The 27,889-nt window shown below is 43.8% G+C and overlaps 1 protein-coding gene across 1 annotated transcript in view; it reads left to right on the top strand.

Annotated features, from left to right (window-relative positions):
- Positions 1 to 26,783, top strand: part of ELOVL6 (ELOVL fatty acid elongase 6) — a 59,165-nt gene extending 32,382 nt beyond the window's left edge. The window contains exons 2-4 of the mRNA XM_068681973.1: positions 2,944 to 3,075; positions 21,466 to 21,617; positions 24,423 to 26,783. Coding sequence (XP_068538074.1) covers positions 2,944 to 3,075; positions 21,466 to 21,617; positions 24,423 to 24,847 — 709 coding nt within the window. The 3' untranslated portion in view covers positions 24,848 to 26,783. The remainder of the gene's footprint in view (positions 1 to 2,943; positions 3,076 to 21,465; positions 21,618 to 24,422) is intronic.
- Positions 26,784 to 27,889: the final 1,106 nt, after the last annotated feature.

Genomic DNA, 27,889 nt, shown 5'->3' with positions numbered 1-27,889 from the left:
CTGCAGACGTGGATGTGCTGTGTGATGTACACTGGTTTCGGCTGAAGCACTGTAATTAGGCTCTCAAGTTTGGAGTTTCAGTAAAAAACACGATTGGTTGTTATTGTTTTTTGCTGAAAGCTGTGAGAAACAGGTAAGGAAAGCGTCCTATCTGTCATCTTACGAAGCATCCTGCATTTTTCTTATCCTTTTTTTAGTGAAATCTATTATTTCACAAACGCAAATGAAATGCCGATGAAGAATGTCAAAAGAAAAACATCAGAAGGCTGAAATTGCCTGTTTCCTTGCCAGAAGCACTCTGCTCTGGCAACTGCAGCGTGTTTTTTTTTTACCTGTTGTGCTCCCTTAACAGTCTGTGCAGAAGTGGTAATGAATTTAAGAATGAGCTCTGCCAGTGCAAAGTACATACGTCTTGATAAGAAACATTTCTAAAAACCTATAGAAGGTAAATAGAGGTGGAGAACACTGCTTCACTTTCCTGTGCCCCTGCTGAATGCTGTTAGGGGGGTAATCCTGTGTTATGTTAGAGCTGGTAGGTAATAGATCAGCAAAGGTTGTCCTTTGAGTGTTCTTACAAGGTTTTTCCTTAACCATTAAAGAAAATGCTTTGGAAATATTGTATTTTATAGTCTATACCTATGTCAGTTTACTCATTAGCGTCAGAGAGAGCTACAATAGTGACTCAGGCTGCTATTTTCGGGATAAATAAACGACAACAGTGCAGCTGGGCTGCAGCCCCTCGCCAGAGGCACGGCAATACTCAGGGCTCTCTCGCTTCGTGTCAGAGGTGCCAGGATGGCTCATGCTGTTGTGCACAAGGCTCACCGCAAGGCCTCAGTCTGTCATTTTTGAGTGCTGTGGTATTTTTCATACTTACAGGATTTCATAAATCAACTTCTTCTGCCTCCCTCTTCTCAATCAGTTATTTTTTTCCTTTTTTTTTTCCTGCCTCCATTGCTCTTCTAATGAAGGATCTGAGCTCCTAAAAAGCACATCAGTGCACAAACTTCTGTCCGTGAGGATGCAATAAAACACAAAACCTCTCTTCAGTGTTCACCGTGTAAAGGGAGAACCAGACACGGTGGCCTGTGGCCCCGATGATGACAATACTGCCTGGCCCTGCTGGGGGATTTTTGGAGGACATGACCGAAGCTCTGTGCAGTGTGGGCAGCCCAAGTCCTCCGTCAGTGTGCCCCTGGGTGCAAGAAGCATCAAAACATCCCTCACCTTTTCGGCCTGTAGCTCCAAAATCTGCATTCCCCTTTTCACAGTGATCCCCAGACCGAGCAGAGCATCCTACAGCTTCTCTAGAAAATTCCCCTGCCTCCCTTTTGGGGGAACGAGCTGGCACCTTTAACTGCAAAGCATGGAGTTGTATTCAGTATAGATAGTACTTAGTCCCCGAAGTCTGAAAATGTAGGAAGGTGGGAGACAACTGTGAGAAACAGAAATGCCAGAAAAATGTGGAGGATTTGGCAGCCTTGTCTTCATGTCTACCCTGCAGCACAGCGTTGACGACAAACACATGAAAGTGCTAGCGCTGAAGCTACTGGATGCGAGTCTGCCACTGCGTTACTTTGGGGGATTTTTTTTTTTCTTGGAAATTTCAAGGTTTCTTTATTTATTTAATTATTTTGCTGGTGTTCTGCTCTGTTTAGTTTCTCCAAACTGTAGTAATGCAGTAACTCTAGATAGTAGTACTGACACGTTACAGTGCAGCCCGCTCCCCGCGTGCCGTCGAGCTGCAGCTCTTGTAGCCGTGTAGCTGCTGACCTCATTCAACTGACTGAATATCAGGGGAGTCCCCTCCTGTCCCGTAGCCCTGAAGTTTTGCCTTAGCAGCTGGGCACACCAGTATGAGCAAGGTTGGAGCTGTTCGTCGCTCCCCAACCTGGTTAGCAAACATTTGCTCACCTCCAGCCGCGCCGAACTGCAGTTGTGCCATCAGATTAATGAATTCTTGGGAGTGTTTGTGCCTTTCTCTTGGGGATGCAGAAAGAACCAGCACCTCCTGGTGCACAGCCATACTCTGCTGATATTTGTGTATATAATTACAGCTTTTGTCGAGAAAAATGTGTTCCTAAATATATAGCCACCCAGTCAGGGCAAGCCACCTGCCTTGGAGCCGTGCATTAATGGTGCATTAAGTATTACTCAGTGTAACAGAGTGATGTGTGGGAAGGAATCCCAGACTGCGTCTATTTTTGACCTCTGATGGTTGATCTACAATGAGTTACAGCAGCAGAGTTCAAATGCTTGCTGCTTATTGCTGAGCTGGGCTGCTAGCAGGCGGTTTTAAGAATTAGGCTTGCAATTTTACCAGTATCACTGAGGTTCCTCTGCAGAGCCCTGCTCAATCTTTCAGCACATTCACTGGATTTCTTGAGCCGACCATTGAAAGAGGGCAACCCCGCTCGGCATCGTCGCAGCTTCATGGGGCTGGTGGTGCTCTGCTGCTCGTGGGTCTCTTCCTATTGGGTTGCGATGCTCAAGGCCTTTAAGTGTCTTCTTGGAGGAAACAGTGGGAAAGAAAGTGGCCAGGTAGCACAAAATATGATATGGCAATAGTGAATGAGCCACGAAAAAAACAGTTGGTACAAAGTGTTGACCGTGTTGTGTTTGTGGAGGTGTGTCTGGGCAAATGACCTGCACGGGCTATGCTGCGTCTATAATCTTCACAGAACAGTCTACACAAACTGGGACAGATGAGGAACCAAATTTGGCTCTCCTTTTCCAGGAGAACTGCAGTTTTGCTTGCAGGAATACCTAGACCTACGTGCAGGCGTGTAGGTTGGTGCAGTAACAGGGTCTCTACTGGGCTGCAGGAACGTCCTCAATGGAGTTTCCTTCCACAGAAATGCACGAGCACGCGGCACTTATCTTCTATCTGTCTGGTACTAACGCAACACTTGACAGGTGCTTTTTTTTTGTTTTGTTTTGCAGGAAGAAATCATTCCTATTTTCAGCACTGTATGCTGCCTTTATATTTGGTGGCCGGCACCTAATGAACAAGCGAGCAAAATTTGAACTGAGGAAACCACTAGTGCTCTGGTCCCTGAGCCTTGCCGTCTTCAGGTAGGCATCTCTTCACACCCACTGCTTCTGACAGGAGTCTCTGAAAAGAGTTTTGGTTTCTTCAGATGCAACTGTAGTGCTAGTAAGGCAACAAGCTCAGCCAGAAATGGAGTTTTTTTAGTTCTGCTGCCCAGGGCTATGTCCTGATCCATTCCTCACCACTGAAATGGTCCTCTTTGGCTTGCTGGATCATACAGCATTAGAGAGGAGAGAAATCAAAAATGTTCTTGAAGAATAAAGTTTGGGGAAAAAAAAAAAAAGTAAGAACAGGAGAAAAAGCACATATCGTTGCAGTAAATTTACCACGCAAACTACAAATGGAAATAAACACATTCAGATGCTAGTCTTGTTCTCACATGCTAGTTGGTATCAGGTTTATATGGGTGTATTTATGGAATATTTAGTCAAGACTCTGATCTCCATTACAATGAGGTAAACCTAGACCTCCCTGGCTGAAAAAAAAACAAACTGGCTTCTGGGTATTCCATCAGAAGCAAAGAGCTTTTGAATATAGCAGAAGGGTGGCTCAGCAGGGAAAAGGCTGGGTTTTAGTACTGCACATCTCTCTAGTTCTGTGTTGCCCCTGTACCATCAGGTTTGCATTCTTCATCGTTCCTAAAGTCAGGAATAAAACCGACCAACTCAAATTCCGCTTTATCTGCTTAATATATTAATTTTTAATAAAACAGAATATCAACAAACAAATGAACAAATACTTTTTAAAATAACCTTTACAAACACGCAAACTATTGATAAAATTTACAGTACACACAAGACCTGAAGATTGTCATTCATTTCAGTGCCTGTTGGGAGTGGACGTTATAGTTCACCCTACAGTATAGAAACCATTTGGAAACCATTATCAAACACTGCTGCCCATATTATTTTCTAATACCTTTTTAATAATTACTGACTAGTTCACAGGCGAATAATGCAGATTTGCTTACTGAGCAGCTCTGAATGTTGAATGAGTTTCTGCAGGAAGGGAGTAGTTTGAGCTGAGAGTTGCTACAGAACAAAATGAGGAATGGAGAAGTTTGTTTCCTTTACCTTCTTGTATTTATTTCCTTTCATGTCCAAAATTATTCTGTCACACTGGTTCTTCCTAAAACTTGACCAAGGGAAAATAAAATGTGTTTTTAACTTGTCTCATTCAGCTAGGACCTGCTACCAGTTGAATTTTTGACTGTGTTGGCTTGATTTTAATAGTTCATAGATTCCTTAAAAATATATATATTATATATATAAAATAGTGCCGACAAAGCTTTGAGCATTCTGGATAACTTTGAGAGCAAGTTCTAATACTGCAAAATGTATAATTTTTGTTTAGTGGCATTTGGTGCTGTGCTTCTGGCTTTGTGTCTAGTAGAGTTTTGCTGTTAGTGTCCTGTACACAGTTGCCATCTTTCGCTGAATTTCAGCAAGTGTTGAATTGCTTCCCAGGTGGCATGTCATCTGTGTATCGCTTTGCAGAGTGATTTGTAGCCAGCTGGATTCCAAAGTATATATTCCAATTACACTTTCCTATCGAGCATAGCCACTAGAAAGCAGCTGACGTTTGCAAAGCAGTAGTAGTTCAATTCCCGATCTGCAGGCAGGAAGCGTGATTTCAGAACTGCCCTTTGCAGAGGGTCACTAGCATCATTTTTAAAACCACCCTACTTTGGGGTGGCTCTGTGGCTGATGTGCATGGTGTGGGGCTTGTAAGCAATTTCACTAATTAGTTACCTAGCGAAGTCAAAGCAACGCGCTCATCAACAGCAGCAATAGACACTACATTGTGAAAGTGCTGCGTAGGTGGACTGAAAACATTCAGGCTGAATCAACACGTTCATTACTTGCAAACTGGAGTTTCCCATCATAATCAAATGAAATATCCATCGCACGGCCTGCAGCAGCTGCTGAGGGAGTCTGGCTAAGATCTGAAACATGGACTTCATCTTTGTGAAGCTGCAAGCTGCCGGCATGAACCGATCACAGAGACCACCTTCTCCTGGCAGCACAGGCACTTGTTCTGAGCCCTGCTTCTGCAGGTGAGAAGCACTTACCAGCCTGGGAGAGATTCACCCCCGTGGGATTTGCTTCCTCAAGTTGTACTGCTCCAGGGATGCCCCTGAGCACTGCAGAGCTTTCAACCTTCATCAGAAAATGAGATGGCGGGGGTGGAAAGGAGATGGAGGAACCCTAAGTGCGAGACATTCAGACTACATGGAGCATTTAAGCTGCTGGATTTGCTTTTGGAGACCAGTGGATTATAAGAATAAAGTTTTGCTCTTCTGAGGGCATGATGTTCACAGCAAGGCAGAGCACAAAACCTCCTTAGCTTCTGCAGTAGCATGCAATCCCATACAAGACCAACCCAAACACAACACCCCTTCACATCTTAAAAGAGGAAGTGCACTTCCATTCAATTTTCAGAGAGAATTCAAAGAGAATTGTCATTAAAACCTGACGTGGAGAGTTGCTATGAGAAGTGTTAATTGGCACAGCGATCTCCTGGCATTTCCCCGTGGCTGTCCTTGCTAGGGCCAGCGGTCACTCCCAGCCTTACGGGCTCTGGTAGCCAGCTCTACTAGACTTTGAATGCCGTCAACTTTCAGTGTAACTTAGTGTTACTTTCCCTTTTTTTCTGGCTCCTCGCATGACTAGGTCTTTCATTTAGATACACTTAGCCTGAAAGACATTTCTGCTTCCTTTGAAGGTCCGTTTGGATAGATTTATATGCTATTGTTCCACCTGCAGACTCACTACAGATCCAGGAAAATACTCCTCGGTTTTAAGTCTTCCCTGCTAGCGTTTGAAATTCTCTGACTTTTACACTACCTTTCAGAAATTGTAAGTATTGTGTCTGCAGTGAATGGTTGTAATGAGGAAGAAAAACCAGCCTGGAGAGCCCTCCGTGTTCTGTCTCAAGGTCAGAGTGAGCCTTTTTTTTCAGAGTCCTTGTTTATCTCTCTTCTTACCATTTTACCTACTTCAGAAATCATCAGAAATAGTAACATTTAGCAGAGGCTGGAAAAATGTGTTCTGGACTTTAAAAAAAAAAAAAAAAAAGGGAAATCGCCTGCCAGGCAATGACCTGGCCCTCCTTCACAATGCATCCTGCCCGCCTTGCTTTTGCCAAGATCATTTAAATGTGGTAGCAGCTCTGGTAGGAAACTTGCCACGCCTGTACACAAACAAAACAACTACACCACCCTAGCGAGCTTGCTGAGCATTCAGAGTGAGTTTTGTGTCAACACTGGCAGCCAGCAGGATTTGTGAGGCAGAAAAGCAGCTTTATTTCCCTTTGGAAGCTATCAGCTAGTTTCGAACATTTTGTCTCTAGGATAAGGTTACTGCTGCTCCATGAATACCTCTGTAAAGGCAGCAACACTAAAGCTTGCTTTTCGCTTTGAAACCACTGTGAAAACACGATCTTGTAAGGCTTTTGTTGAGAAATTAGTTTGGGGTATTTTGAGGGCTTGTTCTTCTTTTTCCTGCTGGCAGGTTTGTTGAGCTGTTTCAGGCACTGAGGATTTGTTGTGTGATGTGACGTGGCTTTGTTTTTGTTTTTCCATTTTATACACTTTAATTAAGAGTTTGTACCTGTCCTGTTGTGCTCTGAGGTTCTGCTGGAGCAGCTCTGTGCTGTTCCGTGTCAGTGGGAGCCCGGTGTTAGGGAGCTGACACAAATGCTCCTTTCTCAGACTGGTAAGACCCCAAGGAAACTGTTGCTGATCCACCTACACATCAAAGTGAGTGCCAGCTCTGTATTTCTGAATATTTCCAGCGGTTAAAAACCTGCAAAAACACATTTAATTTGAATTGCCAGTTCTGTGTACGTGCTACTTTGAACATAAAGTTAGGGTCGTTCACTGACACCAAAGAATTTCTTAGTTAGAGCATATCAAAAGTGTCATGCTGGCATCTCTAGGAATCAGCAGAGCTGCAACCGGGGCTCTCGCAGGAGGATACAAAGTCATTAACACGTGTTTTCATTGCAGCTCAGCTGGATTTGTGTAGTTCCTTTAATGGGCCTTCGAGTCTGTGTATGGGTAACATCGCCACCGAGCAGCTCGCTCAGGGCAGCTCCTTCACGCAAGACAACAGCATGGCACAGTTTTCACTCACTCTCCATCCCGAAAGGGCTGCCAACAGACAAATCAGGGTCAGGGTAGTAACAAATGATAGCAAAATGTTGTTCTCCCTAAGGAACATGGTCACATCGATAAAGGAGAGAAGGAAGCTAAAGCATCCAACATGATGCTGTTGTATGTAGGGAGAAGCTAAACCTGACCATGACTGGTGCCATGACAGGTGTGAGCTGTCTTTGTCAAGCCAAACCACACACTTGTGCTAATGCTATCATCATCTGAGATCACGCAGATTCCAGTCCAGCTTCAGCTGTACTTTGTAGCCACGGTGAAAATCAATCCATGTCAGCACAGGGTTTGCAGATATCTTTCTTCTTGGGAAATCCGCTGTCTCAAAGGAGTAGGAGTGGTATCAATGGCCACTAGCTGCTTGCCACAAAGCCTCAAAAGTGAAATATCTCAGCAGCAGCATTTCTTGTATTTGAAAAGGAAAACCAGAAAGTCTCCCTGGAAGAAGGTGACTCACTTTTCTTTCATGAGCCTGCTGTAATGGGTTTCTTTCTGCAAGCACAGCAGCATTTTGTGGAATGGTGTGCACTTGTTCTGCAGAGAGCTCCCAACATAACCCAAAAGGAAAAGAAAAAGAAGAATGAACATAAGTTTATGAACAGGAGTCCAATTGCTTGGATTTGTGACTCCGAAATACACTCCAGTTATCACGCCTCATACACAAGAAAACCGAGGAACAGTGATTCAAATTTATGTCCAATCTCAAGGTTTGCCATTCACAGAGCCTCGCCATGGAGATTAAAACCTAACTTAATTTTGTATGGTGCTGAGCAACCCCTCAAAATCTTAAAACATTCTGAAATTTTACATGGGTCCTGAAAGTACATTCACAGAGAAAACGAAGTAATGAAAGGGCAATATTTGCCAAATAGCATTACGATTAATGAGTGGCATTTGAGGTGAAATATCTTCTCTCTCTCACAGTTAAAAGCACGAGGATGCCATATGAAGTATTCCCCGTATTTGCAAAGCGCTGATGCATGTTTTCAACAAGACATGGGTCAGAACCCAAATTAATGAAGTGCTTAATATACACCTAGCAATTTATTTCAGCTGGGCCGTTGTGAGCCTGCCTGATTTTTTTTATGCAACAGCTGTTGGATACATCTTTTTAATTACCACTTCGGAGCAAAAGTTGAAAATGGGGTGAACAGCAGTTCAGAGTGGTTGGAGAGAAACAAAACCCCCTTGGATGATAACATAACAGTTGAAAAAGAAAAAACATTTTCTGTAAGCTAAACTGTACTCCTAGGAGGGAAATACAAACAGTGCTGTGTAGGGTGAATTTATAAATTGCAAAGAAATGCTGGCTGGCATTACAAATACAGCGTAAGGGTGATAAAAATGTACGGACTAAGAGCAATAAAGTACTGTCAAGAAGACGTATGTCCAATATGTACCTTATTTATTCCAAGTAAAAAGAGCATCCCATGACAAATGTCTTTTTCCCAGAAGTGTGCTTGATGCCATGTGACAAAAAGATGCGCTCATCTTTTTCTGAAATCTCATCTTTTCATTCACGCTGCTGTTACAGCTGTGCCCTATGTTGTGTCTGTCAAAGTTACTTCGAATATTAAGTTTTTACTGTTTTTACCTTATCAGGTATGATTAAAAGTAAATCAGGGATTCACTGTGAGACCTGGCTGATGCTAGTTTAAAGGAGGTACGGATAGCATTGGCTAAACAATTGCTGTGGAAAGCTCTTTTTCCAGTGCTGCTGCACTTGCTTGGCCCTACGCTGTCCGCTCTCTCAGGCGGTGAGAGATCTGTCAGTCTGTTTGGCACCTGAAATTATATTTTTCCTGCGAAATCTTCCTCCTCCAGACCACAGAAGTGCCCTGCTCAAAGCACGGCCCCCTGGAAGCGGACGTCTTCCCTCAGTTTTAAATTGAGGAGGGAACTGTGCTAGGGATAAAGTAGCCTCGGTGCCTGCCTCGTGTCCTCTCCGCGATCACCAGGGAACAGCAATCTCCCCGCGATGCCTTCTGAGTGAGTCCCCGACAGCTTATGCCTGTTGGATACATTCAGCTCTTCCTCTAAGTAAATGTGTTTGCCATTTACCAGCTGCGGGCACCCGGAGATCTCAGCATCTCTGGACGCTCGCAGGAGCACTGCTGCAGGGAGGACGGAGTGAAAAGGGGAGATGAATGACTCCAGGCCTGCGACTGCCGTTTAATTTATGGATCAGAGCAACTCATTACAGCCATATTATAACTTTTAGCTTCTTTAAGCCTTCTTTATTCTGTCAAACGCTAGTCTTTATCTGTAACTTAGATTGAGTTTGATTTGTTATCTGCCTGTTTTACAGCTTTAGTGATCGCTAGCTCCATTGGTTGGCTTGATTCTCCGCTAAATCTTTTACTTTATTACATTTTGGCTTTATTTGCCCAGGATAATTTCAAACTCCCGAATACACACATTTCAATGCTATACATGATGGTTACTCTACCATCTTGATACGTTTGATCCCGTAAGTATCTTTGAATTATCCTGCAGAAATAGATAAGTCACTTTTTTTTGGCTTATCATTTAAATCACTGTAATTTTACAGTTATTCTAGAATTTTCTTGAGATAATGTTTGATGCTGACAATAATTTTGGTAATGACCCAGGAGCAAGTGCAAATGCCCCTGAAGCATTCATTAAGGATCGCTTAAGAGTTACACTGTGCCTATGAATCCTCATGGGCTACTTTAGAAATCCTTAGATGGATTCCTTAATTCTTATGAGATTTTGCACAAAAAACACAGGGCTTAAGCTGAAAATTGATTTTTTTTTTCTTTTTAGCAGTTTAGCCACAGTCCAAACTTGCTGAAATAAGTCTCTAAGAACTAGGAAATGTTGCTTGACAGCAAATTCCCTGCCCAAGTATACAGCCTTCACAGGATGCTTCAGCTCCAACAAGAGTCCAGTTATTATTTAGCGATGGAAGAGTGAGTTATTGCTTGAGAAATGATAGCTTTCATCAAGAAATATTGTTCCTGCAAGTTCCTACCCCCCACGTGCCAGATGATCAGGGACTAGCATCAGGTAACAGCGCATCGAGGAGCACCAGAATGAATGGTGGGTAATTACTATTGATTAGGTTGTAACCAGCTCTTTGGAAGCCAGGTGAAATGCAGGGATGTGTGGGTAGAGCTGAAAAAAATATTTTTCATTCGTTGCAAGAAAACAGTTACATGTTTTTCAGCAACGTATGGTTTCACTGGTGTCCCTGTGAGCAAATTTTGCTATTCTCTCATGCTTTTGGGGTGATGGCTGAGTACCACTGCCCTTCAGCCTGACCACAGCTCCTTCTTTATCTCTTTAGCAAAGCCCAACAGGCCTTGCATAGCTGCTGAGTGCTCTGTGTAAGACTCTGCACCATTTTTTTTAATGTCAGCTGCTGTAAAGACCACTTGCAAGAGTCTGGTCCTGGCATTTGTTTTTCTGCTCTGCTTCCTTCCAGCGGCTCACAAAGTGTGGCTGCATTGTTTTTGTACTCTGCTCCTCAGAGCTGCCTGAATATAGCTAATCCCAGTCATAAAGAAGGCAGGTCCGGGGGATCAAACTGCATTTCCTGGGGGGGGAATTCGGGTTTGGTGAGGAGGGACTGGGAGACAGGAGCTGTGGCAGATTGATTTTTATCCACACATAAATAAGCCTGCTGAGTAGTAGTTGCAGCAATTGGCAGGGCTGTTGAGCTTGGCACTTTAGCAAGGGAGAATCAGATGGATTTTACTCTGCTGTGGTGTTAACGTGATTAAAATCTCCAGATGACAGTGTCCATTGATCCGGAGCCCTGCAGAGATGTCACTGTTTGGGATGCTTAATGAGGTCCCTGGAGAGGGGAGGAAATTAGCCTGTTTTTTTTTTTTTTTCTTTTCTAATTTTGTCAATAAAAAGGACAAAGAGATGGTTTTAGGGACCAGGTGAGATGTGACTAGGAAGTGTGATGATGAGAGGGAACGGTTGAAGGGAGTGGCCCCACGCAGAAGGATTTATTGCAGGGGAGAGAAAGAGTGATGCAAGGAGCACAGTACCCGCCCTCACTTGAAACCATGGAGTGAGCTGTTGCTTTAACATACCTCCAATTCCTCCATTCCCTCCCAGTAATTTATCACTTGGGAAAGTGATAACTGCCCAGGCCTGTATGCATATGCTTATGGGTATATAAACTTGCGCCAATGATATATTATTTCTTAGAGCCATGTAAAATATTTGCACAATTTTTAAATCACTCCGAGCTGGCGTGGCTTCAGGTTTTGGTCCCCACTGAAAACTCAAATGATTCGCATTGAAAAGCTTGCCGGAGAGACATCTGGATCAGATACAGCAGAAGGGTCTGAAATGCAAGGTTTGTGTGTTCGGTTCGGCTTTGGGGGGGCAGAGATGGAAGTCTCTCAAATTTTGCTTTGGGATTTTGATAGGACCGAGCCCAAACCTCAAAGTATGCGTGAACTTAATGCGAAGAAAATTCTTCTGCCAAAACCAGGGATAAAAACTGCAAGGATCAGCACAGCTTCTGCTCACACACGTGGTACCGAGAGCTAGAGCACCCCATCAAAATGCACTTTCAGTACAGCTGACCGCGAGGTTTTAGGGTGAGTGAGTGCCACGCTGAGACAAGCATATGTTATTCATCACCTCCTCCTTTTCTTATTTTTTTTTTAACATTACTGTAGATGGACCCCACCCTGAATGGGAATCCATCACCTTTAAGATGGGTGAGAGACTCTGTGGGTTAGTTGTGAGACCCATGAGACCCATCTGTTCTCTGTCCCAGCCAGGAGATGGGAGAGGCAGAGGAGCAGCAGGACAGTAAGACCTTAGAAAGAAGGTTTCATTAATGGGGCTTCATGAGAGGACTATGGGTACCTTATGGCCTTTCAGATACGTGGGCTAAAGGAAATGAGTTCCATGTTCTTAAAGTATGAGATTAACACAAGTGTTCTTCAAAGGAAGGTTTCGCAATCTTTGAAAACATGCTTTGTAAGGTGCTCAGATGTCATAGGAAAAAGGGACATCATGGGACCAAGGTGGTTTTTACTTTTTTATTATTATTATTATTTATTTTTTTTTCCTGCCAATTGCAAGAGAATAATTAATGGTCCCAAATAATCTTGTCAGTAGGCTAGGCCTTGGAGAACACAGGGAGTTACTGTGCTCAAAATTATCTGCGGACAACAGAACAGTGGTAACCGAGCACAAGGTCGTCTAAACACAGTTGCAAAGTAGTAAAGTATGGCAGCAGAAACCTCCTTTCTGATAGCACAGTTTTACGCTAAAAATTTAGTTTTACACAAAAACCGCTGTAGACAGAATAAGCGCATAAATTGTTACCAATTTATCCCAAATATACAAAAAAAAACATTGCAGTCTTCTGCGAAATTCCAAGACCGGCTTTAAAATAAAGAAATTTTCCTTTTACAGTGAGAGTTTCTCAATCATGCAGGTTGCTACTCCTGTGGTTGGCTCAATTATGTCTTCAGGCTTCTTCTTCCTAGGCTTGGATAGAAGCATTTAGAAACAAGAGTCCCACAGAATCAGGTGCTGTTGGATGGGATTAAATTTTTGTAGTTTTATCAACTGAGACCATTAGCAAAGGAAAACATGATTTTTAAAGAACACCACCAGAGATTTTTCCACCCCACTAGTGTGGTTTTTGTACCTGCCCCTGTCACAAAGAGTTGGGCATGGCTTGGGATCCACAGCAGGGGGGTGGTTTTAAATGCCTGATTTTCTTTTGGAGTTCACTGGTGCAAGTAAAGGAATCAGCAAGGAGCATTACTACAAAACAATCACAATAATTAGAACGATGGCAGAAATTCCACAAGGGAAAAGAATCCAAATATTTTCTCCTCCCACAGGACAGGCTGCTGGGGCCTGCTTTTACATAAATTTGGGGGGCAAAACAGTGATGGTGAGATAGAAGTAGGGATGCTCTTAGAACTCATTCCATAGGCTCATGTTCTTTGCAGCTCATGTCCAGCTGCGTCAGATTAAATCCACACCTGTATTTGCCTCATATGCCAAGAGAAAGCACAGGGAAAGCAGGAGTATGACTGAGTCTTTTGCTGACATGTATTGGTTGTCCCTACCTGGTCTTCTGGGTAGGGCAGTAAGTAAAATATCAGATGTACAGGTGATGAAAATGTGACGTTAAGAAGTGTGTGTCTAGAAACTGTATATCTTTTTTTTTAATATTATTATTATTTCTATGAGCTATTTATCTTTAAAGTTATAGGTATGCCTGAGGTAAGTAAGACAGAGAGTAAGGGACTTGAAGGTTTAGAGAGTAACATCAAAAAGTGGGGAAAAATTTATAGCAGGTCAGAAGACTTTATCTGAAAACTAGAGTGTTTAATGTTGTTTTAATAATACTGTATTCACTCATACAGAGTGAGGGCACACCTCTTTCTGCTTTCATCAAATGGACTCATGGACAAGGCACTGAACCACAACTTGTGATGTTGCACATCATTTCTTATCATGGCTCAGGCTGAGATTTTTTACAGAACATTTAAATTCCAGTTAGCCTTTCCTCTTCAAAATGAGTCAATGCTTAGCCACTTTACAAGGCTGTTACAAGAGTAAACACCATTAAGGACTGGGAAATGTTCACAAACACAATGTTAAGAGCCTTGGAGATGCCAATACAGGTAGAAGAAGCCTGGATGAAGTTAGATCTGAACCTGAATTAGTTAAGAAGAACTTTGTCCATGACAGATCTTTACACGAGGACATCTGACCTAAAGCAGTTCTTGGTCTAGATACTGTTGGGGAATTCATAATTCTGGGATAGTCCAAACTGGTGGTGGTAAATCACTTGGCTGTTGAGAAGCAGACAAAACCAAAATTTTGGTATAGTAACAAGGAAGGTCTGTGCTGTGGAGAAAATGGAGATGACTTTTCGTTACAAGTGGATTCGATGATGAGACAGGATCTTGTAGAAGATACCTAGAACAGTTCTGGGAGGTGAAACAGGGTTTGCAAGTGTTTGACAAGAACAGTCTCTGCAGGGTCATGTTTCTCTCCATCACTAACCTTGGCATTGCTCAAAAGCAGCTCAGAAGTGTTGAAGGACAGCCTAATTATGATAATTTTCTTTGCCATTTCTTCCAAAAATAAGAGTTGGACTGGGTCCATCAGCTGTAATTTGAACAAGTGTCTCTCTAGGATTTCAAGGTAACTGACTATTTAGAAGTCTTCTCTTTTAAATGCTTGTAAAATGACTCATAAATGTTACGTAAGAGTTAAGAGAGACCAAATACGTAGTCAGTATTATTATTTTTCAAACTTTTTTTTTATCATTTAGAATACATTATCGCTGTGTATATCCTTCACTGACCAAGAGGCTGACTCATTTAACTGAAAACTGTAACCTTCGGTTCAACAAACCTAGCAAAACATTTTTAATCACCAGGTGCAGACATAGAAAGCTGGTTCTCCTAGTCACTTATTAATGTCCTGAAATAAATTACAAAGATTTCGTAGATGCTGTCCTTGTGCCATGTGGACCATTTAGGACGTTGAGTGCCAGATCCTTTTCTAGACTACTTTTCTGTGAGATTAGAGAACATGTCCTATTGTGCTGACTTAGCCATGACTCTCACTAGCTCCTTGGGATCCAAATAAGATGCATTAATTCCACACAGGCCACTGAACAGCAGCCAGAAGATCTCTTCAGTCATTGCCCACGTTTCATTTGTAATTATTGATCAGTTTCTTACTGGATGGTTGCTCACTCTACTGTAAAAATACCAGGATTTTACAATCAAAGACAGGCCTAAAGTAGCCTTATAGCATCTACACCTGTTTAAATACAAGAATCCATCCACTGAAGTTTAAGGGCAGTTAGTCAGGAAATGTATTTCTTGCTCAGCCTTTGCTTCCTTATTTCAGAAGGGTGGTTTTTCTCAGCGGGTCTCACTGGTCTCCTCCCTGCATGGAGCGAGTGCCATTTCTGTCAGGCAGACTCTTGAAAGGTTATCGTCATGTTTTTAATTCTTCCCCCAGCCTTGAAACTGTCTGGCATGTTTACCCACAAAGGATTTGGGAACAATAGGCTTCAAACGGGCACCCAGTCACCAGTAAAAACCAGTAGGCTCAGTCCCAGCTGTAATAGCCTTTCCTTGTTTTGCACCACCCAGGTAACTGCTTTAACATGGAAATTCCCTTTTATTTCAGCTCAGCTTTAACAATAAATTACCCTCACTGCAGCCAGATGAAGAAAAAAACATTTCTTTTTTTTTTTCCTTTTTTTTTTTTTTCACAGGTTGAGGGCAGGGCCCTATAAACCTCCTGATTTAACTAGTAAAATTTTGTGTGAGGGTTTTCTCCTCTTTGACACAAGGACTAACAATTTCCCAGAACACTCTGCTCCTGTGGGACCTGAAGCCAATATATAAAATCTAGCTCATATATATATATATTAAAAAAAAAAAAACAACTCTGTGGCAGGCTTAGAAAAAAACTTTCCTTCTGCTGCTTTGCAAGACAAGTGGCCCCTTCAACCATGAGGCATCCTCATGAGGTACCTCAGTGTCTTTTGGGTCAGCCAAAGCTACTGTTCCTTTTTGCATGGCCAGCGCAAGCTTTCATGGGAAATCTCTTAAATCTCCTGCAAACAATTTAATCTCAGGCAACATAAGCCTTTAGTTTTTAAGAAAGCGGCCACCCAGCCCTTTCCCTGCTGTGTTATCTGCTTGGTGGCTATCACTGATGCCTGGTATGCTGGCACCATGTTTCATGAGACTACAGAAGGTAAGAGTGATTTCAAAGACTCTCACCCTTACCAAGTGGAGAAGAAAGCTCTATAAATACTCTCAACTATTAAAAAACATCCTGGAGGTGCTGCAAAATTGCTTTCTCACAAACTTATTTTTAGGACCTAATCAAAGAGCACAAGAAGCAAACAGGGCTGAAAGACGTGAGCATCTCCACCTGGAGATGCAGCCACCCGGGCACACGCTGCTTGTTAATACCAGGGGGTCCTGGTTTCAGTTAGGGCAGGGGGTCCTGAGTTTCTTGTCTGGTTCAGATTCAGGGGCAGCTGTCCAGCCTGGGAGTTAAGAGCTTGTCTAATGAAGGTGGCTTCGACTGTGTTTCGTTTCAAGAAACGTATTTCAGAAGCTTGCTTCTCTTGTAGGTGCTTTCTCTGTTTGTTTTTTCCTGTATCTGTTTACATTTTATGTGTTTTCTGTTGCTCAGCTAAGCACAGAAAATATCTTTTGTTGTCTTGTGCAGTAACTGGCTCCTCTAGGTGTGTTTTCAGGCCGCCCTGAGCTGCCCACCTGAGGGGAGTCCGTGCACCCCATGCACGTCCGCCACACCACCAGCACCACAGCGTGCTGCTGTTGTGTAGGGACGGCAGGTTTTCAGCCAGCAGGGCACAGAAAGGCCATTTGATTTTGTTAAGAGACCAGCTCCTTAGCAGCAGAAGGGGAACTCGATACGTCCAGCAAAGTACTCTCACTGAACAGGACTGAAAGCTGAACACAGCTTGATTATTCACAAAGAAGGGTTAGAAAGCACCGCTTTCTTCAGCAGGGCTGACCTTTGAACATCTCTTTTTAACACAGAATGCTTCCTCTGTAAATATTTTGCATGCTAAAACAAGAGGAAAAGAAGAAGTGGCCTCCTTTTTTCGTTCTCACTGTCACACTGTGCCAAAGAAGGGCAGGCGAGGAAGGCCTGCACTGCTAGGCCTGGGCCTCCTCACTTCAGGTGTCACAAGGGCCACATGCTCTCAGCCACCCCCCGGGAGGTGACATGGAGGTGACACCTGCTGGGACCCCGTGAGGTACCACAGGAGCAGGCAGACACAAATTTGGATTTCGGCCTTCCCACAGCAAGGCCTTGCAGCCCTGGGTGCCGGGCCAGCATGGCCATGGGGGGACCAGGAGGGCCTGCTTGGGAGTCCATGTTGTAGTTCCCTAATTTTGGGCAGTGTGGCGTGGTCTTGGTTGCCACGGGCTCCCTGCTGCTCTCTGCTGGTGCCACATGACAGATTACAGCACAGGAGGGCACACTTTGGAAAACAAGAGATGCCACTTTTGACACCAGGCTTTGCCTGGGTTTGCATAGACAAGGCCGGTTCTCACAGAGCACTCGGTCAGCTTATTTGGGGTTTGTCAGACACAAACCTGAGCAAAAGGCTCCCACTGTGTGGTTATCACAGCACTAAAGAGCTTTCAGAAAATGTTGCTGTATTCTGTGCTGAACTCGAACTTGTCCACGGCTGTGTGCTGAAAAATGCGGGCGTGGGCTTGTTTCTCGATGTGAAAGCAGAATATCAAAATGAGTAGGAAATCTGGGTAGGACATTACAGAGCGCAATAATGCCATTGCTGGGGGATAAATGGAAGCCTGCATTTCTATAGCTTTCTTTGAATATTGTTTTTAAAGCTGCAGACACATTCCCTGCTCATTGCTGCCGTGTTGATCCTGGGCTGGGGTGCCAGTAGCCAAGTGCAGGAACTTACCTGCATGAGGAGGAGCATGGCCAAGCCTGCCTCGCTGACAGCCGGGTTTGGACAGAAGATCTACCTGCCTCCCTCTCAGGCTTCTGAGAAACACGTGCTTCACTCCCTTCTGACAGCAGCTTGGAGCAGTGGATAGCCTTCAGCTGCTAGTGCCTACCGTGTCCTCCTCTGTAACATCAGATAGCTCCAGACCTTCTGCTTCCCTCCTTCATAACTGCTGTCCTAACCCATGTGTGTGATGGGTTTTGAGGCCTTCATTTGAAACTGAGCTTGCGAGGAAAAAAGTTCAGGTTTTATTTTACTCACAGATATATTTTGATCACATTATAGACAGTAAAATATCAGTTGGGCGTTCGTTAGTCTACCAGAGCAGCCACTGCCTGGAGGGAGGCGAATGTAGGACATTTTGAGTCTGAATAGATGAGAAAGCTGTATTAGCCAGTGCAGTTTGTTTCTGATCAGTCTCTCTAGTTGCAAAAGGCTGTAATTGTACAGTAATTCACTGCTACCTTATTTCTAAAATCCCTGCGGATGATTCGTGCGAGACAGACTGCTTTGGTAAGCAGTTCATTTCAATACCTCACAAAAGCTACAGCACAGAGCAGGGCGAGGACAAAACCAAGCAGAAGTGATTTACTGAGCAAGCAGTGTCATCACTCTGCTGCACATCGTGTCTTTGCAAGATAGAAATTTGTTGGTTGATCTTACCTTACAGAGCAAACAAGGTTAAGTGGCAGAGGCATAAACAGGCAGCAATATCTCTGTGTGTCCAAGGCATATTTTCAGACTTGTGTTCAATCTTTTTACGTCTCCAGGGGTGTGTGCTTGTCAGCAAGCCAGTGTTTTGGTGTGCAGCATACCACACAGGCAGCTATTTTCCCATGGCATGTATTTAGGTAGTTGAATCGGTTGCTTCCAGTCTGCCACCCTTGTGAATTATGCTAAAACCTAACTTCTTTACTGATAAAAATTTCAGACCAGTTTGACTCACACCATGTAGAGAAGTAGCCAGAGCCACTTCTGGAGTCGTGGACCTAGAGGATGCCACTATGCCATGAAATTACTCCTGCTGCAATTAGAAAAGTGTGTGTGTGTGTGTGTATCCACACCAAGGAGAGCTCTGCAGTTGTTGCTAGACAGAAAGACAGGAAGAGTTACATCCTCGCAGTCCCAAGGACAGCAGAGTGAAACTGTGCCATCCCCACAAGGCAAAGACTCTTCTGCTCTCTCATCAGTCCAGATTAAGCCCATGGCCATCCACACTGAGTCACCTGCAGTTAAGTCAACATCTGCCTGTTGCTTGAACCAGTGCTCTTCTTATCTGAGCATGTGCTCATGGCACAGGATTCTCTTTGGCTTTAAAACTTCAAAAATATATGGTATTTTAGAAGAGCAGTATAGTTTCTGTGCAAGCAAAGGCCCATTACTTGCAGCTATTTTATTAACTAATTTAAAAATTCCTATTTTTTTCCCCATTTCCCTATTTTCCCCATCTGAAGTATTTGCTGAGGGAGAACTAGGTTACCAGCTGTGTATCTTTAGCTATTCTGCCCAATCTTGCTCCACCCAGTTTTGCCACCACCCAAAACGCAAGAGCAAGCAGCAGCCTGCCCTGGCCAAGTTGAGGAGTTCACTGCCTCGGGAAGTGATCAGATTGTATCTCTGTGAGGATCTCCTCTCTTCTTGGGAACGAGAAATGCAGCTCCTGGGAAAACACAGCCTGTGTGAAATGCTAAAGAGAAGACACAGAACAAGTTGCACCCGGTTTCAAAACTCCTACAGCAGGCTTGGGCACTCTGCGCAGTGAGAAGGACTGATGCCAGACAGACGTGAGAAAAGCATGCACAGACAGCATTTCTGGGAGGGAAAACCCTCCGTGGAGAAGATGCACTACGGGCTGCGTAGATGCTCAGAATACTTCACTTTCTCTTCTCTGTGCAGGGCTGGATGAATCCAAAATCTCTATGTGAGAGACTGCAACTGCTGTCTTGCCTAAGCATAACTAAGCATAATATATGCATAACTTTGGGCAGTGCTGTTGGGAAACCCAGGCTTACCTGAACTTTAGTAATCCTGTACCACCACAGGATGGGTTTTTTTATTTACACATAGCAGAGGAGGACTTGGCTGGCAGTAGAGCCCACAAGCAACTACAAACAGCAGCTAATAATAGCAGCTTCTTGGGAGAACTGAGCAATGTTGACTGTTGTCTGCATTTCTTGGTGGCGCAGTCAGACCTGATGCAACAAAATGTAGTGCAGGAGCCAGGACACAACACTTCTCCCCATGCACAACAGGGCTGGAGAGCCTCCTAGCGTGGTGCTCCACGAGCCTGCAGAGTACATGATGTGGACAAGAGCCAGCAAAGGGCACTGCTTCTGCTAACAGCAGTTGGGCTAGACTGGTTATATTAATAATGCAGATTTGGAAATCCAAATACTTTATGCAAATAAAAACTTTGATCAATAGTTTTGATGCTCAGCAGCTGTACTTGAAGCATTTACTCTGAACGAGTAAGAATTGCCATAGACCACGGCTCTGAGGCTGCCTTGATGATTTTAAAAACCATTTTTTAAAGAATACTGGCTTCACACGACAAGGACAAGTGATAGGGAATCTGCAGCTTCAGATGAAGTGTTCCTTTTTTCTCCTACTTTGCGTATTTGATAGCTGGCATTGTCCACATGTGTCAGCACACATCAGTTTCAGGTGGCTTGGTTGGCCTACTGCCATGCCACAGTCACAAAAGACACCGAGGCAGAGCAGGAACCAGAGAACTTGTGAGTAGGACAGGGCCACAGAGAAGTTAGAGGGGAGATCAGATGGAGCTGAGTAGAAGCAGAGGGCTGTATGATATAGGCATAAAGATAGACTCAGCTCCAGAGGAGCTTGGGCCTTTCTTTGCTCCAGTTTTCTGAAAGTTTCTTGTTTCACCCAGTATTCATCATGATTTTTGAAGGCCAACCAAACCACAGCATTAAATAATGGGCAAGCATGTTCTTGCTGTAGAGCAGCAAGGCAATTACCTCTGCAAAGCGCCTCACTGCTGAGACAGAAGCTCCTTACGTCAGCTGCACGTCTTTTGTTATCTGAACCTATCCCCTCTGTAATTGCACCAATTAGTATCGCTGCAAATCTCATAATGCTCCTCATTTACAAAACACTGTTACCTCGCATCTCGCTTTGATGAGGTGAGAGTGAATCTGTGCTGTTTACAACCATTCGACCCAGTAGGCTCCTCTGTTAGCAATGACCCCTTAAGAGACGAAGCCAGCACACGCACCAAAACGCCAGCCCTGACCACAGCACCTGTTCGCTCTTCCTGTGGATGTAATATGCACGAGGAGAGACAAGAGAAAACTCAGGGAAAAATCAGAGGAGGGAATCGGTCCCGGTTATGCTGCTGACAGCTCTTTATTAACTCGTTTCTTGTAGTCTTCCAGCCGCCAGCATCAAAACTCTGCACGTTGTTTGCAGCTGAAGTTGGGGTCTCCTGCTGGTCCTGAAAACTGAAGGCTCGTTCCTGTAGTAATGAAATCAAAACCACTGAAGTTATTGTGCCAGACTTTCAGCAGGGAATACTTTATTACTGCGATCCACTTTGCAAATATGAGTTCAGAACAACTTCCTAGAAGCCGGCAGAGTTACTCCAGCTTTAAGGCTGTTAAGCTTATTATCTTAGCACATTTATGACTTTTTTTTCTCAAAATGACTTGAAGTGATGGCATGTAGATGTCAAGTATCTACTCAACTTTCTTCATTTTCTTTTTTTTTTCCAAGTATACTTGGTGCTGTTCGAACTGCTCCTTTCATGCTGTACATTTTGATGACCAAAGGCCTGAAGCAGTCAGTGTGCGACCAGAGTTTTTACATTGGACCTGTCAGCAAATTCTGGGCGTACGCATTTGTGCTAAGCAAAGCACCCGAACTAGGTGAGTAACCTCTCTCCCTTTTTCTCTCCATGCCTATTTAGAGCAGCATGAAGAGAGCATTCTCTAGATGCCATCAAACTCAACGCTATTCTTTCTCCTCTGCCTCTGTCAGTCCTCCTGGAAAATAGCTGGGTCTTTGCTACTGTTTTGAAACTGGACATTTGCAATTCATGTGGCAAAGTGTAAAGCCCCTCAAATGGTTGCCCTAGCAATACGGGGCAGTCTCAGGTACTTGTACATATAATCTAGGTTGCTCCAGGTCTCCACAGTATGACTCATTTAGGCAAACCTTCAAAGCTGAAAGTACAGCTCAGCTCTCGGAGTTTTCTCCTAGCCTTTGTCAGCATACCTACGATGATGCTGGTTTCAGGTAACAAAAACATGTAGGTCCACGTCCTCAAACGTGAAGTTCACTAAGCTCCAGTGTATTTAAAGGACTGGGGTGTGCCTTGTCACCAACCTGTCAATTAATTCATGTAGCCCACCTGCCAGCAATGGATTTTATCTATCCGTAACAGCAACAGGACATTGGCCATTGATTCACAACAGCAAGGCATGCTGTAAGTGGCAGAAGGCTTTCCCATTCCTCCTCAGAGCTCTGTCTGGTGCACATTTTCTTCAGCTGTAAGTGGCCATGGCTCAAGGGTATTTGGCTTCCCTACAGAGCAAGAGCTGTGGGAAGAATGAAAACCAGGAAAAGCTAATAAGTCTCCATCGAGAAACCGTAGTTAAAGTTGTAGTTTGAATTCCAGAGAGTTTTTTTCAAGTCCCCAGCAGTTGGCCAGGAATTCACCACCACCCTTTTTATATCCGAGCCTGCCAGTCCAGCACGCTTCACATGCTTTGTTTTTTTTTGTGGTTGTCGGTAGCAGGAGACACAAGTCCAGTATTGCTCTGAGCTGGGCTCTCACGCTTTGCAAGTTCAGCCATGAGCTCTGCAGCTCCGGGCTCAGCCCTGAGGGACTGGTCAGCATTATGGTCATGATGCAGTTGATGAGAAAACATCACATCCCTTTTGCTCCCCGTGAAACTTTTGTGAGGACATGTCCTGATCCCACAGCAAAGGATAAATTAGCATTCCCCTCAGCATTACCAGGCCTGGCCGATTGCTTCCGAAGCCATCAGTGATTACAGACAAATCTGAACAGCAGCAGCAGCAGCCACTTACCCCATGGATATTGAAGTGAGGGCTGGGCTAGAGCAGCTGTGTCAGCAAGTGGCTTCGAGTCAGATCCTACCTCCGTTCTGCAACATTCATCCTTAAATACACGTGTGGGCGTACAATTATGAACAGTAACGTGCTTCCTCCCTGAACACTGAAAGCTGTGGCTGTCTCCAAATAGAAACCAGTTTCCCACAACATCTCTGGCTTTTCCAATCCCCATTCCAGTGAGATGTGGATATTTATAAACTGTTGTTTCTCCAGCGATTTATTTGGAATGATACTTACTATAGACTTGCCAAAGCCAACTTCATACCCTGTCTGCAGGTGTTCTTATCCCACAGCTTATTAGTGTAAGAGAGGATTGTTTTAATGGGAAGGAGGAAGGAGTGATTTAGTAGCCTTCCAGCTTTCCCTTCAGAGGACACCCTTACAAAACCTCAGAGGGCTGCAGAGCTCACCATGTTCAGGTGTACAGCAAAAATAAGTCTTTACCTTTCAGCAGAGAATTTGATTCAGCAAATTACAGCACGGCAATTCATCAGCATAAACACAGCGAGGGGACAGACACCAGTTGTTTTGCTGTGTCAGAACCCTTTGGCTTCCTGCTGCTTAAAGTACTGCAAAACCACTGAAATCGAGTTTGGTTGAAACTAGAAAATGTCAGCTAGAGCTGCACATCAACAATAAACTGATCATGTGATTACTTATTAAAATGTGAATCAACATCTTGCAGCTAATGAGATAAACAGAAGCATTATGGCTTACTGCAGACCTAGTGCAGACAATGCAGTTTCAGTTCCAGCCATCACTATTATTCATAATTCGGATTTTCAGGGATACGTATATGTAGAAATAAGGCCCCTGATTCAAAGCTTAGGGATCTTTTTGGAATCACTGTACAACAACAAACGAATAGCGCACGTATATATATTGTATCTAATTGGGATGCTCAGTGCAATCACAAGAAGCAGAAGAAAGAAAAAGGCAGGAATTTGGAATAAAATCTACTTTTCTACAACAGTAACAAATTTGCAGAAAAGGATATGCATTTCATCGTGAACAAATCTCTTTCTAAAAGCATTTTTTCTGGCAATTACATACCTTTCAATAACACAGGTTGAATATGCAATAGCTTTTTGCATAGGAACTCAAAAGACGCTGTTAAATGTAATCAGGATTGGCATGCAGGTAGGCACTTGAATGGCAGGGCACTGCTGCTTCCTCCTCGGGTTTTCTGCTCTCTGTTTTTCTCTTCTGGTCACAGCGTGTGATGGACAGTCTGACAGCCTGAGGTGATGCACGTACATCCACCTGCGTCACTTCAGGCTTTGCAGGCTGTGTTTACAGCAAAGACCTGTGGAGTCTTCAGGCAGGGGTTGTCCACGCAGCAAAATGGGGGTGCTCTGGTTGGGCATAAATCGCAGAGAGATAAGACCCGAGTAAGCTGTCAAATTAGACAAGCTCTGAGGTCAATAGCTGAGGTGTTTTTTCGTGCTCCAAAAGTGTATACTGCAGCAAGAGCAATGGGAAGAGAGCCTTGCAGAATTCAGAAACTGTGGAATTGTTCAATATGTTTCTCATTTCCTCCCCTCCCTTTTTTTTTTTTCTTTTTTTCTTTTTTTTCTTCTTTTTTGTTACAGGAGATACAATATTCATTATTCTTAGGAAACAGAAGCTCATCTTCTTACACTGGTACCATCACATTACTGTGTTACTTTATTCTTGGTATTCCTACAAGGACATGGTGGCTGGCGGTGGCTGGTTTATGACCATGAACTATGGAGTGCACGCCGTTATGTACTCTTACTATGCCTTGCGGGCTGCTGGCTTCAGAGTCTCACGCAAGTTTGCCATGTTCATCACCTTGTCGCAGATCACCCAGATGCTGGTTGGCTGTGTGATCAATTACCTGGTCTTCTCCTGGATGCAGCACGGCCAGTGCCATTCCCACGTGCAGAACATCATCTGGTCCTCCCTCATGTACCTCAGCTACTTTGTGCTCTTCTGCCATTTTTTCTTCGAGGCCTATATCGGCAAAACGACAAAAACAAAGAAGGTTGAGTAGTGGTAGAAATGAGACAGAAGCCATAGCTCAGGGTCATCAAGAAAAACAAAATTATAAGAAAAGAAAATGGCACAAGGATACACATATATGTATGGTGCAGATCAAACATGGCAGCTTAGGGAAAGTTAGCTTGGTTTAACCCAGTAAGTTTATGATCCTACCATGGTGAGGACTCACTGAAATCTACTCTATCTCAAAGGACTGCTGACGAAAGACTTCTTCCTTCTTGTACCTGTCTGCTCTTGAAAAGAAAGGAGAAAAGGAGAAATAAGAAAAATAAATAAAAAAAAAAAAAAGGAAAGAAAAAGAAGAGAAAAGGAATAATGTTGAGGGGGGAAAAGTACACGAAGTAAGCTTCCCCGGGATGGAAGAGAGACTTTTATTACGAAAACCGAGTTTCTAAATCCTTTCTAATAGTTTTTCAGTGTTAAACTTGAACAAAACAAAGCAGAGAGGTGACAAAAAAAAAAAATCTATCTACGATACCAGTAGGATTGCAAATTTAAAATCTTTTCCATAAAAGGTTAATACCTTTAGCCAAAACAAAACCCAAAAGGATGTCACGGACACCCGTGTGGTTGAACGTCATCATGGTTGTGAACGGAAGCGAGACGAGATTGATTTCTCCGCTCTGTACCGTGCCAGGGGAGCAGAGCTGGAAGGCAGTCACCTCGCTGGGGTGGCAGGAAGGAGCAGCACTCGTACAAGAGCTTGATGTGAAAAGATGCACTGTTGCAATACATATCTCAGCCGAGTGCATTTTCCAAGTGCATTTTTCAGCTAAAAGCAAGGAATTTCTGCAGCAGGATAAGTCATAGAGGGTTAAATCAATCAATATTTGCTTAATTACCAGGGGCTAATAGCAGATGAATGTTCAGGAAGGAGGGAGAGGCGACTCCCCGACCATGATTTTTAAGAATTAGCCGCTAATCTCAAATTAACCCGCAGCGACACGGAATCGAATGGGGGAAATGAGAAGCCAGCCCAGCTGGCGAGCAGCGAGCGACGTCTCTACCCACTGACTTCAGAGCAGAGCCCGCGGTGCTCACCGACGGATGCTCGCCCTGCGCTTCTGTGGCTCTGGGAAGAGGCAAGGCGACCTGCCAGGCTGGGCGAAGATGTGCCAAGAGCCCTCCTCTGGTCATGTGGAGATACTACTATGAAAAGATGCTCGGAATAGGTTTTTCTTGAGATTTGTGTAGGAAATCAGGCTGAATGGAGTGATTTTGCTGCAACGGCTTAGCTCTAATGTCCAGAGGGAATCGTCCTTCACTAAACGTGCATCTCTCTCTCTGCAGAGGCTGTAACATCAGACTGACCGCTTAAGAAGACACGTTTCTTCTCTGAAGTCAGCTACAGAAATAAGGAAACGTATTTCACTCTGAACCTTAGAGAGCTAGTTGATAACAGCCATATTCTCTCAAAGACGAGTAGATTGCATTATCTGTGATATTCCAGTCCTTACGAAGCCAAATAAAACGTGTAAAAGTTCCTAGTATTTCAAAGACGCAAGTATGTAAACTTGATGTTAAATGTGTTAATGTAGTACTCTAAATTGTATCAGTTAGGTAGCTTAACTAAACAATTAGAAGAACTAGATCAACAAAATAGGGACTGCTGTTCTGCGTAGGATATACACACCTATAACTACACCCATATACACATCCTGTGAATTGTCAACAAGAAAAAAAGCCCAGTGGCAGAGAATCACGTTTCCTGGCTAATGCAAAAGATTGTCATTAATTTCCTTGCTTTAATTTGAGATTGTACAGTGCAAAGGGTTTCTTTTTTTTTTTTTTTTAATTATGATTTTTAGCTTTAATTGTGCTGTCATTCATGAAACAGAGCTGCTTTAGTATCTTGTTAAGAGATGACAAGGGCTTTTGGTGTCTCATTATATACAAAAGAAAAACAAATAAAGTTACATTCCATGTTATGTGAATGGTCTTACAAATCAACAAGCCTCCGTAGGCTGAAATCATAATTACAACAAGCAGAAAATAAGTTTACATTTGTGTTATTTAAGTTATTGATGTGCTGACGTTATTTTTATGGTACACAGCAAATAGCAAAATGTGATATTCCGTAATGAAGCTATGATATTCATTAATAGGACTACTGTATACATGGAAATATTAGACAACGCCAATTAAATGTGTAAACCATTTTGTTTTACAGCTTGGGAGTAGATAATTATAATGCTGAATGAGCCTTTTTCCTCACGCTTAATTTTGCCCTGGCTAAGAAGCGGGTTATGAAGACTGAGTAACAGTGGGAAAAGGCAAAATTCGAGTCACCTACCTTTAGATGGGAAGTGTTGGTAGAGGCCCCATTGTGCCATGCACGGAGCTGCACACATCCCCTGGTAACTGGAGGCTTGCAGTGAACAGCTTAAAAAAAAACAACAAATAAACTTTACAAGTATGAAGCAACTCCTAGCTAGGTAAAGAGCTGCAGCCAAAGCTGAGCGGGCAGCAAACAGGGTGGGTTGCTAGTGAGTGTGCAAACAACCCACCGTGTTTCATACACCCTTTTCCTTAATTGCATAAGAAAACAAAGAAACAAACAAACGAAACAACCAAACAAGCAGACAAAAAGCATTCTGTGCATCCCTGATGGCAACGCTGGCAATGCCAACACTGACTCCAGCGGAGCAGGTGCTTCACCCCCTGTTAGCCCATTCTCCAAAAGCCCTCGTGGGTGCCTCTGTACTGTTTGCTCCCGACCTGCCCGCCTCCCTGCGAGCCTTTGGGGGGCTTGGAGGTGTCCCCAGCCATGCCAAGGGCCGTGTCCCTTCTTTGCTGCCTGGGCAGCGGCTGCAGTGCAGGGACTGACCCACCAGGCCCCCTCCAGACGCAGTACAGATGTGCTCCAGATGTGCAGGGGAAGATGAGGCTGAATTCAAAGGGAGTCCAAGGGGAGGACAAGTCTGCAGGCGAGCACACATACAGGGAAGGGGCAGCAAGATCAGACAGGTAGGGGACAAATGAGGGTTCACCTCCCATCACCCTAGAAATTGGGTGTCGTGCCACCACTTGCTTC

The sequence above is a fragment of the Anas acuta genome, chromosome 4 (genome assembly GCF_963932015.1).
Source record: "Anas acuta chromosome 4, bAnaAcu1.1, whole genome shotgun sequence".
Classification (NCBI taxonomy): Eukaryota; Metazoa; Chordata; class Aves; order Anseriformes; family Anatidae; genus Anas; species Anas acuta.
This window is presented reverse-complemented; position numbering and strand designations above follow the sequence as displayed.